This window comes from Natator depressus, chromosome 2 (genome assembly GCF_965152275.1).
Source record: "Natator depressus isolate rNatDep1 chromosome 2, rNatDep2.hap1, whole genome shotgun sequence".
Lineage (NCBI taxonomy): Eukaryota > Metazoa > Chordata > Testudines > Cheloniidae > Natator > Natator depressus.
The window spans coordinates 17,364,970-17,384,829 of record NC_134235.1 but is presented as its reverse complement, the minus strand read 5'-3'; the positions used below and the strand labels follow the sequence as shown (position 1 = coordinate 17,384,829).

The following is a 19,860-nucleotide window of genomic DNA, read 5'->3' as shown; positions in this document are numbered from 1 at the left end:
TAGAAGGATCAAATTACAGGTCTAACTAATCTTGGTAGTGTTCCTTAACTCTTTTTAAAAGCCCGGTTTAATGTACGTAATTTAGACTTGATCCTCCAAGCCATCAGTGTGAGTAGCTATTTCTCACATGGGTAGGCTCATTGACTTACATGAACAATGGTTGCAGGAGTGGAGCATAAAAATCCAGTTTATGTACATGATTTACATGACTATTTTGCAGCCTATCAGAATTCGTATCTATGGCATCATCTGCCTGTATTGTATATTAATATAAAATGCAGTGAATTGTTTATTCTTCTCTATATTCCTGACGCAGATAATTTACTCTTTATATTTTATAATTCAATAGAGGAAAACACAATCATAAATACAATACAAACAGACACTCTCTGGGAATTCGTTTATAGGAATGTCTGCAGCAAACATCACCACATCACAGTAGCTGACCGAATAAAAATGAGAGTTATGTTTTTAGCGGGGTAAAGACTTTGAGCCTGATCTTGCAACCCTTACTCAGGGAAAATTCCCAGGGAAGTCAACAGAAGCTTTGCCTTCACCAGGACTATGGGATCAGACCCTCTTTGTGGGCTTTAACCCTGGCAAGTATTGAACATTGCCTGTACAATTCTCAACACTCCCAACTAGAAGTCAGTGGGAGATGAGAATTCTCAGAATCTTCTAATAGGTGCTGGGCACCTTGCAGAACTGGGCCTGAGTAGATCTAATTTTGTTTTCTTTATCTCATTTCTCATTTCACTTCTCTCTCTCTTCCTCCCCTCCCCCATTTTCTCCCTTAAAGTGCTATAAGTAAATCAGAGGTTAAATAATATTTTGGAAAAGCGGTGCAGGGAAATTCACGTAACCTCTTGCAAATGACTATTGGAGAAAACGGTGAACTGTGGGCAATATTTATATGCATTAAAATATGTGCCTTAAATAACAAAAATCACAGCTACCCCAAAAGGCAAGCTCTGTGTGTCTGAAGACTGAAGACTTTCAGCTGCATCTGAGTATGTGCTTCTCAATAAAAAATGTAATTAATTAGGATAAAGAGAAAACAGGACACCTGGTACTTGACTCCCCTCTTACACCACTATAACCTCATTATTTTGATTGAATTACTCCTGATTTACACCAGTGTGAGTAAGAAAAGACTCAGACCCATTGTCCACATAGATACTACTGGATAAGCTAATGAATTAGCTACGCTATAGACCATGCTCTTGTATTCAGTACTGTGCGCAATATTTTCCCTGCATGAAATCCCCATTGAAGTCAATGGAAAACCTCCAATTTCCAGAAAAACTCAGAATTTCACCCTCTGTCTTTTCCATCTTTCCTGGCATATTTTAATTCATGTAGCTGGTCTAATGTAGGTACCCACACACCTTCCTGTCTATCCAGATGGCTAAATTATTACAGCTTCCGGAACATTATTAGAGAAACAACATGGGTGAGGTAATATATTTTATTTTTACTTTATCTTTTATTATCTCACCCTCCTTGTCTCACTAATATCCTGGGACCAACACAGCTGTGACAACACTGCATGTAATATTATTAGATAGTCACGGGTCAGTGAATTTGATGTTTACAACCAGGTAAAATAAACCATATGATAAAAGAGACAGTTTTATCTGGAAGATCAGGATAGCTGAATTCTCCTGCAGACTTAATGTATAACCTTGGGCAAGTCATTTAAACTATCTGCACCTATCTGTAAAATAATATTGACAGTGTTATGGGGCTTAAATCATTAATAATTTTAAAATGCTTTGAAAGCCTCAGAGGGAAAATGGCTATAACAGCGCAAAGCGACCCTTTGGGCTGTATCTTCCCATGTGAGTGTACAGAGCCTCGTACATTGTGGACATGATAAGAATAACAATAAGAGTTATTCTAAACTATATGATAGGGCAGCCATCACATCACTATGACTTTATAATGTGCTGCCCCTATGCAATACATATTGTTTAATGGTTTCCTGTTCCTTCACTTTACCATGCAAGAAATCCATAAAGTGTACAAGGTAGATAATGTGATTTGAATTACAATTCATTGTCTTAGTGCAATAACTGATTGCGTCTTAGTGCAGTACCAGAAAACTTATCCTAAACTACACCTTATCATAAAAAGAAAAGGAGTACTTGTGGCACCTTAGAGACACCTTATCATGTAGACAATAGGTCCAATTCTGTGGGGGTACTGAGCACATCCCACTCCCATTTACTTCACAGGAGCTGAGGGCGTTCAGTGCCTTGCAGGGGTTTCTAAGCACCTGGCAGGATCATGCCAACCATTTGGACTGGCAGAGTGAATATCAAATTAAGCTGGGAGATGAGAGAAGCTGCTATTGGAAGTAACAAGAAACCACAAGAGGGAGCCAAATGAAAGTGTTCTACATCCAAAAATAAAAAGGCAAAGGATGTTCAGCACCAAAGCCAGAGGAGAGCGCCCAGTGTAAATAGAGGTCACAGGCCTGCCAGCTCTGGCTTTACTTACTATTCCATTCCTCCTCCACTTTAATACAAGATCAAAAAATAAAATCGTCTGAACTATGTATTCTCTGAAACATTTTTTGATTGGGGGGGTAGAGAGAGCTATTTATATTCTTAAATATCTCTATATTCCCTTAAATCAGGCGAATGCTTAGTGTGTGTGTGGGGGGGGGGGAAAGAAAAAGAAAAGAAAAAAGAAAAAAACGTGAAATGTCATATAAATGTTAATATCCTTTTGACTGGCACGGAGGTGGAGGATCAGGTCAAATCAAATATTCTAGTGGAGAAAAACGTGATGAAGCGATTTATAATTTGATAGTTTAAATAACTGGGTCTAAAGGTGTAAGGTGTAAAACAACACCCATGTACTGAATAGTGTGTGGAGCCTATTACCCAGTTCTATATCTTTAGTTCATGAAGACAATCATGTAGCAAGTAGTTTATCATTTTGCCTGGTTCAATAGCATTTCATTCATATAACTGACTAGGTATTGTGCTGTCAAATAGAAGGGATAATTGGTATCTCTCCCAAGAAATGTCTATGTTATGAATGACCCCCCCTTTCCCCCCAAAAGACTAGTTAACTGCATTGAAATGCATGAAGCAGATTATACAGTATTACTCACAATGAAAAAAGATCACAGAAGTACATTTTGGTAAGTGAAACTGGATTGGGATGTCAAGTATTAGGGGGTAGCCGCATTAGTCTGTACCCACAAAAACAACAGGGAGTCCAGTGGCACCTTAAAGACTGGAACAGAGTTATTTGGGCATAAGCTTATGCCCGAAAGCTTATGCCCAAATAAATGTTAGTCTTTAAGGTTTTTGTGGATTGGGATGGAATTTTTGAAAACCTGCCATAGCCAATTATTTTGATTGGTATAAGTACTCCTTTTTGTACTATATTTAATCGTAAGCAGCAAAGACTTTATAGTACAGCACAACTATTTCATATTCTAACAGCTAATGCCATGTAACACTATGCCTCCTGTATATAAATCATAAAGAGCCTTGACATTAACAAGCAAAGGCAGCCAATCAGACCAGCTGTTACAGGAAAGGAGTGCAATTAGAAATAAGGCAAGGCTCCTAAAAGTGCTTGCAGTGACCATAAGGTCAAGGATAAATAAATGAAATGGAATAGCTGTAGTACTAAATGACATAAGCAGAATCATCTGGCTGCCATGAGACTGGTTTGAGGCATCTGATTGCCAGGAGACCAATCTAGTCAAAACTCCTAGTGTAAGAATGTGCACACCGTCTACTTGCATGTCTCTTACGGTCATGTGGCCACAACAGCAGAAGACACAAATGAGGCTAGATACTGTCTCCAAATAAGAAAAATGATGCTATTTTTGTGCTTTCCTCTGGCTCAGATTAACTCCCCCCTGGCCTCCCCTTTCCACTTTAGTGAGTCACGTTTACATGATAACCTTATCTGAAATACGGGGACCACAGAACCATGACATTCTAGAAGGGGGGAAAGGAGCATCTAAATGACTGAGTTCTCCATTGCTGCTCAGTGAGTGGGAGAAAAAAGCTTAGCAAAATGTCATATTTCCCAGTTTCACAGGGATGTTGCAAATTTTTGTACATTAATGTTTGTAAAGTGATTTTGAGATTGTAGGACAAAAGGGGCTATGGGAGTGCAAAGTAATATTAAGTCCTTAATTTACTCTCTCTGTCCTTCCTTCCTGCCCCTACGCAGTTAACATTTCAGAACGTTCATGCCTGAGCTTGTCCCACAAGGGGTATGTTAGCCAATAAACCTGCACACACAACCTCCACCGGGCAATAAACTCCCTGACCTAAGTGATTCCTTCAAAGTGCCCTGTACACTTCTGTTTGACCCAGGAAGACCCACCTCTACCAGCAAACCAATTTTGGGTGACTGTTTAGATGGCTGCCTAAGAACTAGATCCAAAGCCCTTTGAATTCAATGGGAGTCTTTCCATTATTTCAGTGGGCTTCAGCTCTGACTCTCAGACCTTGCACATGAGGAGAGATTAACTTTACAGCTTGGAAAAGCAGCTGCTAAGGGAGGCTACGGTAGAGCTCTATAAAATCATGAATGGTGGCAAGAAAGTAAATAAAGAAGTGTTATTTACTCCTTCACATAGCACAAGAACCGGGGGTCACCCAATTAAATTAATAGGCAACAGGTTTAAAACAAAGAAAAGGAAGCCCTTCTTCACACAACACACAGTCAACCTGTGGAACTCATTGCCAGGGGATGTTGTGAAGGCCAAAACTATAACAGGATACAAAAAAGAATTAGATAAGTTCATGGAGGATATGTCCATCAACAGCTATTAGCCAAGAGTCTCTGTGCGTCCCTAGCCTCTGACTGCCAAAAGCTGGGACTGGACAACATGGAATGGATCACGCAATAACTGCCCTCATTCCCTCTGAAACACCTGACCCTGCCCACTCTCAGAGGACAGGATACTGGACTAGATGGACCATTGGTCTGAGCCAATATGGCCATTCTTATGTTCTTTTGGGAAAAAAAAGTCATCAATAACATTTCACACTTTCCTACAACACTTTCCATGCCAGCATCTCAAAATGCTCCACACATCCAACACCCCTGGGAGGTAGGGTATAATTCTGAGAGTGAGGAAACCAAAAGGCACAAACAAGTGAAGTGATTTGCCAGAGATTTGCCAGAGATTTGCCAGAGATCAGAGCACAGCTGGGAAGACTGCCTCCCAGTTCCTGTGCTTTAACTACTGGATCGGTGCTTGAACTGAGGAGCAGAGAAGTGACAGGGTACCCCAAAGCCCCTCCACTCTCCCCAAAAAGTGTTTCAAGGGGCAGCAGTGAGATATGTGGGGGGGGGAGGGGCAGAATTCAGCAAACCCACCTCTACATCCCCCTTGCCCCAATTCAGGTGCTTCACCCAGGCCACGCTCCCTCTCCCAGGGGGCTTTCTTACTGTAACCAATGTCTCTTTGTCCTTCTCCTCCCAGTGACACACATTTCAATGACTAAAGAAATCAAGGGCTATTATCCCCCTCCCCCCCACACATCCTGGGGCAGAAGTGCAGGCTGGCTGCCACTTTATGAAGAGGGTACCTGGTTGAGAGAAGTCACTGCCAGCCTAGGGATGACCAGCTGCATGACGAGCTGCAGGAGGGAAGTCACCAGTCCGGCCAGGATGGCCCAGGTGAGGGGCAACGGAAGCATGCTGTAGGTGGCAAAGAGGGTGAAGAGCACATAGCCGATCCCGTCGCCCAGAAGGCCACAGCCCAGGCCGGCGGCCAGGATCTGCGTGGCCATGGCCACCCAAGTCACCACCCCGCTGTACTGCAGGTAGGTGTAGGAGGTCGTGTCCTTCCTGACCACCACTAAGGCACAGATCACCACCTCGATGCCGGTGAAGAAGCCCAGCAGGATGCCCTTGATGGGGTCCATGGGGGCCGAGGCCAGGGTCAGGTGGAGCAGCAGCAAGGTCAGCTTGGTCAGCACGTCCAGGATGTTCATGACCACCTGGGACTTGCGCCGCTGGCCCAGGAAGTAGCGCTGGTAGAGGCGCTCCAGGTCCCGGGACTTGAAGGAGTTGCGCAGCGTGGGGAAGATGACCCCGCGGTAGGTGTAGCCCCAGCTGAGGAAGAAGTCGGAGTTGCTGGGGGCGCAGTCGAGGTGCAGGAAGCCCAGGTCCCCGCTGCTGCTCGTGCGCTCCGGGAAGACTTTGGTGCCCCCGTTGTTGTGGCGCTCGGAGGGGCGCCGCGGCGGGTGGGGGTGGTGGTTGGGGCAGCAGGAGTCCTGCGAGCCCAGGGCTTTGCCCCCGCCGCCGCTGCTGCTCCCCCCGCTGCTGCTGCTCTGCTCCTGGATGAAGCGCTGCTCGGTGATGTGGCGCACCGCGGTCTGCCACAGCAGGCGCTGGGGTCTGGCGCGGCCGCTGCCCGGGGGGGTCCGGTTGATGGTGTACAGCTCCGCGCTGTCGCTCAGGCAGCGCACCTCGGAGAGCTCCATGGCGGCCGGGGGGCAGAGGGGTGGCGGGGGGGGGAGGAGCAGGAGGGGGTGTCGGGGCGGGCGAGTGTCACATCGAGAGGCGGGCGGTCAGCGGAGGGTGGCGGGGCCGGGTGGCCCCATGCCTGGCGCGCCCGCCGCCCGTGGCAGAGCCGGGTGGGTCCCCTGCCGCATGCCGCGAGTGCGGGCTGGTTGGTTGCACAGGGGCTGGGCGGGGGAGGGAAGCGGGCTGGTTGGCTCTGCCGCCGGTTGGTTTTTAGCAGGTGCAGCCACGCCGCGGTGATGTCTGGCTTGGCACCGCGCGGCGCAGAGAGGAGGAGGAGGAGGAGGAGGAGGAGGAGGAGGAGGAGAGGCCCATGGACCGGCAAAGCGCCCCTCTCCCCCTCCCGCCCCCCAGGCTCAGCGAGGCAACGTCCCAGGGACGCAGCAGCCTTGGTCCCATCCAGGGACCAGCTGCGGGAGCACGGAGCGGTGCAACATGCACCCCCAGAGTCTGCAGCCCCGGCGGTCCGACCGGGCAGCTCAGCCCCCCGGGGTGCGGCTGTTACTCGCCCCGGGATTCGGGGAGCGAGCGGCTCATTGACCTGCTGTCACCCCGCAGGCGCCGGGCCGCAGAAGCCATCCGTGCGAGAGAGAGCGGAGAAGCAAACAACCCAGCAAGGTCTTTGCCGAGGTCACTCATGAAACCTAGAAGTGGGGGCCGGGCAGCCCCGGGGCACGGGACGGGCAGGGCAACGAGCGGTGCCGCATCCCTGGCTGCGGGCTGGGCAGCAGCATCTTCCCGCGCGGGCTGGCAGGGGCGGAGAAAGCGGCTGCCAAACGCAACTCCAGCCCAGCGGGACTTTGTTCTCTCTCTCCTGCGAGCGGTGACTTGCAGCTGCACATGTCCGGCTGGGATGGCCGCTCTGGGCTACGGGCCCCCCCCCGCAGGAGGGAGCCTAGGACGGGGAGCCACGGCCGGGCTTTGCACAAAGCAAAACCAACTCTCAGAGCACCTCGGAGCGCGGGTTGTTTCCCCGGGACTTCCAGGCGCGCCTCCGAGCGTCCAGGGGCTCCGCCACTTGCCCCCGGGCCCGGGGAAAGAGGCGTGACCGGGCGCCCTCACTTCCAGCCGCCCTCGGGGGTGACTGGGGCAGCCGCGGTGCAGGTGTGGGATCCGGGAGAGAGCAGGGCGGGAGTTTCCTCGCTCTCAAAAGTGTTGGCGGCCGCGTGGACGAGGCGGGAACTCATGAGCTCTCGGGGCCGCCGGGCTTAATCCAGACCCGGTCCTTGCAGGCAGATGTGAGCCCGAGCCCTGCCGCGAGCGCGGCTCCCCGGGGCGCGCGTGGCCGGCGGCCGGGCGAGCAGGGCGCGGAGTGGTTCTCGCGGGCCGGCATTAGCAGCAGCGGCGCACGCAGCGTTAGCGCCCGGGATAGACGGGATTAGCGGGGTAAAGACCGGCCGCGGTGTCCGGGGCTGCCGCGGCTGCTCCCGCTGCTCCTGGAAGAGGCGGGCAGAGCCCTGGCACGGTCAGCTGATGCCCAGTGACGTCAGGCTCTAGTCTCTTGTCCTCCCCTTCTGTCCAGTGACAGCAGAATCGTCCCCCGTGCTCGGCTCGGCTCGGCTCAGAGGCGCCGTGAAAGCCGGCCACTGACTTTCTTTGGCACTGACGGAACTGAACTGAAGTGTTTGTTAAGTGCTGACAATGGAGGGGGGTGGGGAGGGGGGAAAGATCAAGAGAGCCAGCCCCCGCCCTAAAGAGCCTGCAGTGTAGAGAACAGGCACACAGAAATCGGCAGGCACTGGGAGAGCCAGAGGTGGGTAGGACTTAGTGACTTCTGCGTCCCCTCCTCATTATTAAACTCACTTCTGGTGGACATCATATAGAATAAATAGGTCTTAGGAAGGATTTCAGTGACTATTATTTGTATTACAACAGCCATCCAGAGCATCCACACACTCGGCTCAGACTCAGGGCTGAGCCCAAATACCCCTTATCGGTCATGCACACACATCTTGCTGATTCAGGTCAGCAGCCCCGTGGACCTGGGTCCTAGGATCCATCAAGGACTTAGGTCCAAGCCCTGCCATTTTGCAGTGTGGATGCAAGTCAAGCCATAAACACAAAGTCAGAAGGTCTGCATAGTGCAGTATAGACATGTTAGCATGGCTGGAAGAGCCTGGTCCAGCAACCGTAAACCCAGGTTAACAAAGCAGTGTGGACAAGTAAACACTGAATCCACAAGGCTGGGTCCCAGCCAAGTCTGAGCCCCATTCTGCTAGGCACTATACAGACTTAGAGCAAAGAAAATCCTCACAAAGAGCTTGGATGAGGAGTGGGCTTGGTGAACTGGAATGGGAGATCATTACACTCTTAGGGGGCAGGGTAGAAAAAGACACTGATCTGGAGTGGGAGAGTGTAACAAATGGGACATCAAGGATTAATACATAATAATAAATAATAATAGAAATAATATCTGTACTCATATTGAGCAGTACTTCACTTCAAGAATCATCCCATTAAAACATTGAGACTCCCTGAGGATGAAAGTGCTACTCAATATAAGAAGTGGTATCATAACTGTGGGCTCATAATTATTATGATTAATAATAATGATACCCCAAATCATAGTAGAAAAGGGATCTCATGTCTAGTTTACTCAACTCACTATAAAAATCACATTTTAACAAAGGAAACAGGGACAAACATTATAATATGATTTAACCAAACAGTCAATTTGCCAGTTAAAAAACGGCATAATATGAAGGTAACATAAGAATCTGTAAATGCTCTAATGTTATTATATTAATGTATTAATTGTCTAACTGTAATCTTAATATATTAATATATTATAATGTTGGTTGCATTGGGTCAGATTCTGTTGCTACCTGGGCTTTTGCTGAACCCAAAGCTCCTGGTAACTTTACTCTTAGAGAGGCAGTGACAGGAAATAAATAAACGGGGACACGGTTGTCTGGCTGATAGACGGTTGATACAAACAGGCAAACAAAAGTGCTTTCACTGAAGTTTCGACTGTATTTACTCTCCAGCATAATCTAAAAGGGAGGACATGTGACCTCCCCACATTGTCCTCTGCCTAGTGACCCCCCCGGCCCTGTGCCCAGCCTGGGACCGCCATGCTCTCCCCGCCCCATGTTACTGCGGGGAGGCTCTGCCCTTCTTTCACTGTGCCTCCCCCCTGGACATGCAGCCACTCTCCCTGGCAGCCAGGCCTGGGTGGGGAGCAGGATGGAGCTGCTTCTCACACAGCTGAAGCTGGCCACTCTGGGTCACTGACTCTGTGCAGCACAGCAGCTGCCTGAGAGACCCTGGCTGGGGAGGCAGCAGCAGGGGTGGGCCACCCCCGACCTGGGCCCAGCTGCTGGGGATAGGGGCCAAAACCTGCTGAGGGAGAGGAGACTCTAGCTCACTCAGTCCTTGTCTGCAGCAGCCGGGCACAGGTGGGGAGCGGCCCACCACCACCGTCCCAGCCAGGTTCTCTGTGGCAGCTGCCACCCTGCACAGAGCAGAGCCCATGAGTGGCCAGTGTGAGAAGTGGTTGGTCCTGCCCCTTCCGCTCCTGGCTCAGGCCCAGCTACCAGGGACAGAGGCTGAGCAAGCCAGGGAGCAGGCACAGCAGGAGAAGGACAGAGCCCCTCTCCCTTTTCCCCCAGCAGGCCAAACAGAAATCTGGGAGGAGGACACTTGATCCTGCATGCTCCCCCACTTGTCACCTATGCTCAAGACCCTGGAGAAATATGAATCTGGTAATTTGGGGTGCTATATTACCCTGTTGCGGAGAGGCAAGAGTCATCTATGGTCTTGAGGCGGTCTCAAGTGGATGATTGTACACGTCTAGTGGCCAGCCTTCTCTCTGCAGGGGAACTTGAGAGGTGTCCAAATGTTAAAGTGTCCACCGTGCTCAGATTTCTTTCTCTTTTTCTATCCAATTTGTTCGTATTACATAGCTTGTTCATAAAAATAACTGCTGAGCAGAAGCTAAGTTAAGTGTGGAGTTTTCCAGCCTGTAGTTTTCCATCAGTTAACCAGCTGTATTTCACATAGCAACACTTAACTATTGCCAGACTTTCCATCTTGCAAAACCACATGCTTGGGCAAAAAGCTCAAGTCTGGACGGCACAGGGTCATGTTTACTCCCCATAGTCACTTACTTCCCCCTCCCCTCCCAGTCTGTTAGTTGTGCTAAGGCTGCTACAAAGGCCTCACATCTGTTTTCAGCGATAAGCATAACAATTGGTATTCCAGCTGCGGCCAGTGGTAAAGAGCCAACTCATGCACTAAAGTCAGCAGCATTATTTACATGAATAAGGAGAGCATATTTTAGAACAAAACCTTGATCATCCATTTGTCAGGGGTGAAACCTCTCTCATTTAGATTGTCTCAGTGTATTTTCCAATTCTAGTTGTATGAGATAGCATAGTTAATGGCATTATTCATAGTGTATTGTACCTGAAAATATTTTTGGGCCTCTACTTCACAAGTGTTGAGCACCTGCACTTTTTATTGAAGCTGATAAGAATTGCAAGCACATCTGTGGAGCATAATTGTTCTGAGCCTGACCCAAAGCTGAATTTATTCATTTGGAGTCTTTCCATTGACTTCATTGGGTTTTGGATCTGGCCCTTTATTAGTGACCCTGCTTTTTTTGTTCTTGTGGCCTGTTTGTTTAAAGAAAGCAATAAAACGCATACCCTTATCAGCATTATAGATCCCATGATTTTGGTCATACTAGAGGTTTGACCCAATGAAGTTGGCCAAAATTCCCATTCTCTGCTGTTGTGATGCATGCTATGTTCTAATGGGTTTCTACCACACCCCAGAAGTAGCTACATTTATATAGGGCCTGATGTTACAACATTTACTCCTGCAAAACGTCCTTACTCATGTGAGTAATCTCACTGACTTCTATGGAACTGCTTATATAAGGATTGCAAGACAGGCTACATGGTTTGTAAAAGCACTTGGGGATTCTTCAGGAAGGGTGACCTTTAGATAGTGTCAAATATGTGCTGCTGTAAATTGCCTTACTTAAACCTTAATAGAGATTTGAAATCAATATTAAAAAAGAGAAAATGAATAAATAACATAAAATCCTCCAATTCACATAAATAAGAGTTTGAAAGCAGTTACAGTAACTGGAATAGAATCAGAGCAGACTAGCTTTTTGTGTCCTCCTTACCCACCTTGTCAACAACACTCTTCTTTCTTTTCCTCCAATACAATAAAGGAAATAAACTGGAACTTCTGATGTTGCTTGATATTCCCTTATTACAATCTGTGGATCCTTTTTCTCAGTTGCATAGTGTGGTATTGTAACCCACACACCTCCTGGGTGTGGTGTTCTGTCCCATCAAGATATATATATATAGATATAGATATATTGATTGATTTGCTCTACAGCCAGTTGGCTTTTGGCTCATGCACTAAGCTCCACAGGTCCCCGGTTCAATCCCGCCCACTGATGACCGGGGTCTGTCAGCTTTACAGTATATTTTCTGTATGAAAACATGGGGAAATACATTAAAAACTGTAAACCAGTTGGTAAAACCACTCCAACTGATTGATGAGAACTGTGGTGAAAGAAAAGAAAGAGTGTGTGGATTGTGAGATCAGAGATAAAGGACACATAGTTTAACAGATGATGGAAACAATCAGCATCCACTGGAGTTAATGGATTCATAGAATATCAGGGTTGGAAGGGACCTCAGGAGATCATCTAGTCCAACCCCTGCTTGAAGCAGGACCAATCCCCAATTTTTGCCCCTGTCAAGGTTCCTTCCCCACTCTGAACTCTAGGGTACAGATGTGGAGACCTCCATGAAAAACCCCCTAAGCTTATTTTTGCCAGCTTAGGTTAAAACTTCCCCAAGGTATAAACTATTTTACCTTTTGCCCTTGGTCTTTATTGCTGCCACCACCAAGTGTCTAACAAATATATAACAGGGAAAGAGCCCGCTTGGAAATGTCTTCCCCCCTGCCCCAAATCCTCCCAAACCCTACACCCCCTTTCCTGGGGAAGGCTTGATAAAAATCCTCACCAATTTGCATAGGTGAACACAGACCCAAACTCTTGGATCTTAAGAACAATGAAAAAGCAATCCGGTTCTTAAAAGAAGAATTTTAATTGAAGAAAAAGTAAAAGAATCACCTCTGTAAAATCAGGATGGTAAATACCTTACAGGGTAATCAGATTCAAAACACAGAGAATCCCTCTAGGCAAAACCTTTAGTTACAAAAAGACACAAAAACAGGAATATACATTCCATTCAGCACAACTTATTTTATCAGCCATTTAAACAAAACAGAATCTAAAGCATATCTAACTAGATTGCTTATTAACCCTTTACAGGAGTTCTGACCTCCTCTGACCTCTGGTCCCCGCAAAGCAACACACAGACAGAGAGAGCCTTTGTTTCTCCCCCACCCTCCAGCTTTGAAAGTATCTTGTCTCCTCATTGGTCATTTTGGTCAGGTGCCAGTGAGGTTATCCTAGCTTCTTAACCCTTTACAGGTGAAAGGGTTTTTCCTCTGGCCAGGAAGGATTTAAAGGTGTTTACCCTTCCCTTTATATTTATGACAGCCCCAGATCCCTAAATGGCCCCCTCAAGGATTGAACTCACAACCCTGGGTTTAGCAGGCCAATGCTCAACCCACTGAGCTATCTCTCTTCTTAGTGCAATAAAAATATCAATAAAAACAAGGAGGAGTCCTTGTGGCACCTTAGAGACTAACACATTCATTTGGGCGTAAGCTTTCATGGGCTATAACCCACTTCATCAGATGCATGGAGTGGAAAATACAGTAGGAAGATATATATAACAGTACATGAAAAGATGGGAGTTGCCTTACCAAGTGGGGGGGTCGAGACAATTCAGTTAAAGTGTGTTGTTATCAACAGGACAAAAAATCACTTTTGTAGTGGTATTCAGGGTGGCTCATTTCAAACAGTTGACAAGAAGGTGTGTATCAATGGATGTTTTAAAATGTGCAAGTGATAGAACCAAATTATTGCATGCAGCATGTATACCATATGTTGGGTAAAAAAATTTTAGGGCAGAACCATCCTCTACTTTAGCTGCTTTACATAATTTTTAAGTTTCCATTTTATTTTCTATTGTATTTTATGTATCCAATGCAGTAGCCCTTTCCTTAATCTCTTGATGAAATTGTCTCTCTCACTCTCTCCACACACACACAAAGACCAGAACAAAGACTGAGGATATGGACTTTGGCTGGGGAACTATGAAAGGGAAATTCACCCTTTAACCTGTGGGTGGGGCAGGGAGGTGTTGCTCTCCAGCTTCTCCTTGGCTGCTGTTCCAGCAGCTGGTCTGGAATAGCAACTGTGATCCTTGCATGCCTTCTATTCATGGATTTCTAGCCCCTGAAGCTGTATAATTGTGATCCTGGTGTCCGCTAGAGCTGGTTGGAAGAACTCTGATGGAACCATTTTCCAATGGGAATTATGGAAATTATGTTGATTAATTTAAGTTTCATTTAGGAGAATCCCTCCCCACCCCTCCCCCCAAAAGTTCTGACAATGCCAGTTTCCTGTTTTGAACATTTGTGGAACCAAACATTTTGATTTTACATTTTAAAATGACAGCTCGTGTTTTAAAATGTTGTATTATATTCTATATTATAATATACATTTTTTTAAAAAGTCAAAATCAAAATGAAACTAAACGATATTGTCGAAGCAAAATGTATTAACAGATCTGAAAGGATTTATTCATTTATTTATTTAATTTTCCATAGGACAGAATTTCAAAATTTTCAGGATTTGTTCCAATTAGGAAAAAAAGCCAAATTTTGAAATCTCAGAATGCTTTGCAATATGCAATTTCTGTCCTCTGCACAGCTCTAGTTGCTACACACCATCCCTGCCCCCACCCTGAGCTTAAATCCTTCTTCTAAATTGGGCTACTGTCACACACACAGCCCTGCACAGCCCTCACATGACAGAAAGACTTGATTTCACTATGTTGATGGCCTTTTGTGGCTGTTGAACTGATGAGTGAATTTCACCCTTTGAGAACTCTGGCCTGGACTTGATATTTCATAGAAATCCTTTGCAGAAGAAAGCTTTGTACTCAAAAGACCTCTGACTTCCAAGTTAATTGCAAATGAAGTCCCAAAAAAAAAGAACGAAAAAAAGATGTTGATCTTTTAACTTCATCACTCAGTGCGCCACAAATGAAGACTTTGTAATCTACAACATTAGGCAGTCAGCCTCTTCACAAGGACTGCCGTTTAAATTTGGTCTGAGATCCTGAAGGAGTGAGTGGAAGGAGTGATGTCCTGTTGGGAGAATCTGCGTTTGAAATCAATACTAAAAAAAGAGACTAAAATCTGTTAGGGGATTCAAAAGAAACTAAAAATATCTAAAGGACCACATGGGGGGTTTTCTGTTCTTTTTCAGTAGGTAGTATCTTCTTTAACTGTTCTCGTATGATTAATAATAATAAATATCTAGCTCTTATACAGCATTTTTCATCGGTGTATCTCAGAGAGGTTTTGTTGTCATAGGATTAGAGATGCTTCCTGCTGATGTATATAATGAGTCTTACTAGAGTGCAATTAAGAACATAGGAATAGCCACATTGTTTCAGACCCAAGGTTCATTTTGTCCAGTATCCTGTCTCTGACAGTCAGTACCAGATGTTTCAGAGGGAAGCACGAGAACCTACAGTAGGTGGACGTGGGACAATCTGCCCCACACAGAGGCCTCATCCTGGTCTCTAATAGTTAGAGGTTGGCTTGATCCAGGACAGTAGGCACTGCAGATCTATCTTGCATGAGTCATGTATTTCATATGGCATTCATGCATTTGACAGTCCTTTCATGACTGCCTGCATTGTTGCGGTTCAAATACAAGACAGAACAAGGCTTTAAGCAAGCAAGCAGGCTGGTCTGCTGACGGGCTGGTCTGCCTGTCAGCTTTCCACCCTCTCTTTTATTTCTCTCCCTCCTGCGCATTACATACTCCAACAGATAAAAGGAACACACTGGCTTTGTTTAATATTCTTATTTACCAATTTCTATCTACCGCATTCCTTGCTCTCGGGCCTTGAGCCCAGTCCTGGGAGGCTTCCCACGGTTCATGTCATCTGGGCGAGATTCCAAGGTTCATGCCCTTGAGAGGAGCCGTGTGTGCATTGCTCCTACACAACACTCCGGATGTGCCCTGAATGTTGCCAAGTGCATGAACCCCGTATGAATCCTACACTGCATCACAGGTAAAAATCTATCTCTCTCTCTCTTACACACACACACACACACACACACATATATGACAGGCTGTTTCCAAATTCCCTTTGGCCTAGGAGTCATAAGACCATGGGTTCAAGTCTCACTTGTTTTAATGACTGCTGTTAATATTTCTATGCAGTTCACAGCCTCTATTGCTGACTACGATTATTATCTGCATAATAAGGTTCCAGGATAGTTACTCTGTGTGCCAGTCTGAAGCCTAGAATGTCTGTTGAGTCAATGTGAACAAATGGAAACAGCTACAAGCAGGGTTGAGAGTGCTTTTTGTTCAATATATCACCAGGTTCATTCATCACTGGCAATGTGGTCTGTGACCACCCCATTTTTAAGTTCTGAGCCATTTTGGTTTTATAAATTACACCTGTGCAACAGCAAGGCATGTATCTATGGCAGACCAAGAGTCCTAGACCATTGGGATATCAGACATAACAAGCAATCACCACCCTTACTCTACCGCCAATGTGGATGCAATAATTTAATTGTTCCTATGAGGGAAACTGCACAGCTGATTACTTGGCCCAAATGCCGCAGTTCTTCAAAACCACCCATACAACGATACAACCAGAGCCAGAAGATACAATAACCCCAAGCACAAACAGCTCCTCACAGTAGCACACGCCCCTCATTGGCCACCTGCACGGACCAACATAAATCTTCCAGAATTGTCACTCTGTCCATGTGTTGCTCAGAAGCTTAGAATGTCTACTGAGTCGGCGGGAAGTGATGGAAACAGCTGTAAGCATGGTTGGGAGTTCTTTTGGTTTAGAATATCACCTGGTTCAGTCATCATTGGGATTCACAGTCTGTTGCCATCCAGTTTTAAGATACAAATTACACCTGAGTGACAGCATGGGCTTTCAGTGACTACTAGTTTTTTTTAACTCATTAGCAAAATGTGTGTCATGTCACCCCGTAAGGGATGACACTCTACCCACACAGAGTAGGGCAGTCTGTTTCTCCTGCAAGTTACTCTCTTCGTTCAAGTAGAAGAGATCTGTTCTCTGTATCTGTTGGTCCTGGATTAAACCTTGCTGATAATCCATGTGGGAAAAAGTAGTATGTGAGCATAGAGTTAAGGACTGTATCATGTTCCCTCTGCATAAGAGGACAGAATTGAGGCTGCACATTAATTCAGGTGTTTTCCAACTTTTCAGTGCTTCACTTTGCAGCTTTAACATTTTCTAACATCACTTTCCTGTATGTAATATAAACAAACATAAGACCCCTTCTTACTTAGCACTTATTGGATACCTAGATGCCTCTGAGCATTGCTATAGTCCCTTTCTCAAGTGGGTTACCAGTAAGAGTCCAGTCTAACTTATTAGGGATTAAATGTTGTTTCCTTCTAATGGATGTTTGATGGCCCCTATCTCAGATGTGTTTGGTGGATCTCAGTTCCAGCTCCCATGTCACAAACTCACCAGCCTGCTTTGTACTACCTGTCACACTCAGCAAAGAGGCTAAAATGTGCATGGTTTATGGAGACTGAGCTGCTTCTGATAACCAAAGAGGATGTCCCTTCTCCTTCAGGTCAGCGGTGAGGCAGGCTGGTAAGGTGGGGTGTGTGTAGGAAGTTTGTCCTGCTGCTGCCCTATAGATCAGTAAATGACTTCATTCACCTGGGCTGTCAAGCCAATGCCTTTCACCAGCAATAAATCCACCCAATTTTTTTAAGCTAAAGTTCATGGTTGTATGAAAATTATCAGATATGCACATTAACCCATTAAATGATGTTCACACGATGTCACACAAAGTACCCTGGTGGCTGCAGTCTTAGCACTGAGAAGGCCTTATAGCTCTCTGTATTATAAATGACACCTGTTAATCTTCTCATCTCCAGTAAAAGTGCATAGCGTAGATATTGTTAGGGGATGGGTTAAACCATGTTGTTGTGGCTCAAGCTTGGCCATTGCCTGACATCCAGGATGAATGTAAAGAAGCCATTGTAATCAACCCATGGACACATGAAAAAGCTGAATGCTGTGGCTCAAAGGTGTTCCAATGCAGGAACTAGAGTTTTGTTTGGTGGAGCTGTTTTGGTTGATGTGTGTGTCTGTGTCTGCATGTGTGGGACAGACACAGCACAAGTAGAGAGACAGAGACACAGAGAGAAGCAGAAAGCCAAGCACCCACAGCCTGGAGACATGGTATTTTGCCCTGGGAGAAGACGAGAGAGGGTTTGGAGTCAGACCCTTGGCTGAAAGAGTTTGGTGCTGTGAGCAAGGAAGCTGTCTTCTGATTTGAGATTTCTCCTGTGTTCAGAGAAACAGGACTTTGAACATTCCCAATACAGACTCTATCATCAAGTTCTGCTCCCAAATGGTACAACCTGCAGGGCCCCAAACTTTGACTAGTCACTCGGGTGCACAGAGGGTAACAGTATTCTTAGATGGAACACTTGGAAGGAAGCACTGAATCTTGGCAATCGTTAGTCATTTTCTAAAATGTTATTATTAATGTACATGGGCCTGACCCTTCCCCTTTGAAGTCACTGGGTCTGATTCTCAATTCTGTTAGACTGGTTTTGAACTGATATAACTCCACTGACTTCCTTGACCTAAAAACAGTGTTGCAGACTTCATTTTTAGCAGGATCATTGACTTGTGCAACATTCCCCCAAAACATGAAAAATATTATTGCCTAGGAATATAGATTTGCCAGATCAGATCAGATCATTGGTCTATCAAGTCTGGTCTCCTGTTGCTGGCAATGGCTGATATCTGGTGCTTCAGAGGAAGGTGAAAAAGTGGGCTATTAAGCCATGCTATTCCTCGATGGTGGAATTCCTTCCTGACCTTGAAGCAATCATTGTGCACTGACGAATAAGATTTAATTACTCTGATCTTTGCATCCATGGCTTCAAATACTATTATTGGCTATAAATGTTGCAAACATATGAAGTTCAAAAGGTTAGGTTTGTTAGGAGCCAAGAAAAATATGGTATAATTGCCAAATATCCTAAACAGGCAAGATAATCTGCAGGATCCAACAGAAAATCCAAATTTCCCTTTCAGAAAACTTGCATGCCTAATGTTTATAACTCTTGTGGAAGGCTAGAGGCAAGTTACATAGCTGAACATCAAATCACATGCATTGTAAATTATATTTTTAATAATAATTAATATGATAGAGGTTTATTCTGCTCTCATTTACATGGAGAAGCCAATGGAGTTACACAAGTGTAAAATCAGGTTGAGATCAAAATGGGGTTAAGAGAACGTCTTTCATCCCAAAGCACTTTACAAACTTGTGGCCCAAAACTGCACTTCAGAAAGCAGTGTGAGTTTTGAAGCTGACTTAAATAGGAGACTTCCAGCCAAATATTTCACACTACTGTGATGCAGTTAGTTTGGATTAGCAGCATCAGAACCTTTTGATGCTTATCCTAACTGAACCCACACAACATGCCTTATTAACTTTTAACTCTATGTAAGTAGGGTCTGAATGAGTTGGGAGGGGGAGAGACTTCAGAGGAAAACTGTATTTACGTGACCACACCCACTCTGCCAACATATCCAGAAGATAGAGTAGCGTTGCTCAAAGTGATCAACTTTGGCTGGTGTTGGGTTACAAATCACTTTAGTCCTGAATGCAGGGGTAGTGAAATGCTGTTATAAATGTTGTTGTCTTTATTGCCTGCATAACGGGGAGTAGAACTGTGCTTAACCTGTCCCAAATGAGGGAGTCACCCTCAGCTGAAAGGACTTTGTCAGTGGCTCGAATGCCAGACCCCTTTGAAAGTAAGAGAGGTAGTCTGGTTTAACCTGTTCCTCCCCACTGTTCAAATATAGAGGTAAATAGGCTTTATTAGGAGTCTTTGTTATTTTAAGTGCTTAAATGAGAGCTGAAATCACTTGTCTTATTAGGATCCAGGAAGTGGGCGGGCACTGCTAAAGGAACCCCCCTCCAGCCTAAGGGGGGGTCCACAGGACCTGGAAAACCAAATAATTGCGGGGGACAACTAATGAACAACAGGGACAGGAGTGCGGTCAAAGGGTCAAATGAAGGGAACCGGACGGGGACACCGAGCAGAGGACCCCGGACAGCGCCCACTGCTCCTCAAAGGCGTCAAGGGAGTCAGTGGACGCCGCCCACAGGAACTCTGCCCGGAGG

At 45.8% G+C, this 19,860-nt stretch overlaps 1 protein-coding gene across 2 annotated transcripts in view; it reads right to left on the bottom strand.

The window, feature by feature from the left end:
* Positions 1 to 6,491, bottom strand: part of ADCY8 (adenylate cyclase 8) — a 176,073-nt gene extending 169,582 nt beyond the window's left edge. For both annotated transcript variants that reach the window (XM_074943847.1, XM_074943848.1), the window contains exon 1: positions 5,577 to 6,491. In XM_074943847.1, coding sequence (XP_074799948.1) covers positions 5,577 to 6,476 — 900 coding nt within the window. In that variant the 5' untranslated portion in view covers positions 6,477 to 6,491. The remainder of the gene's footprint in view (positions 1 to 5,576) is intronic.
* Between the last annotated feature and the right edge of the window lie 13,369 nt (positions 6,492 to 19,860).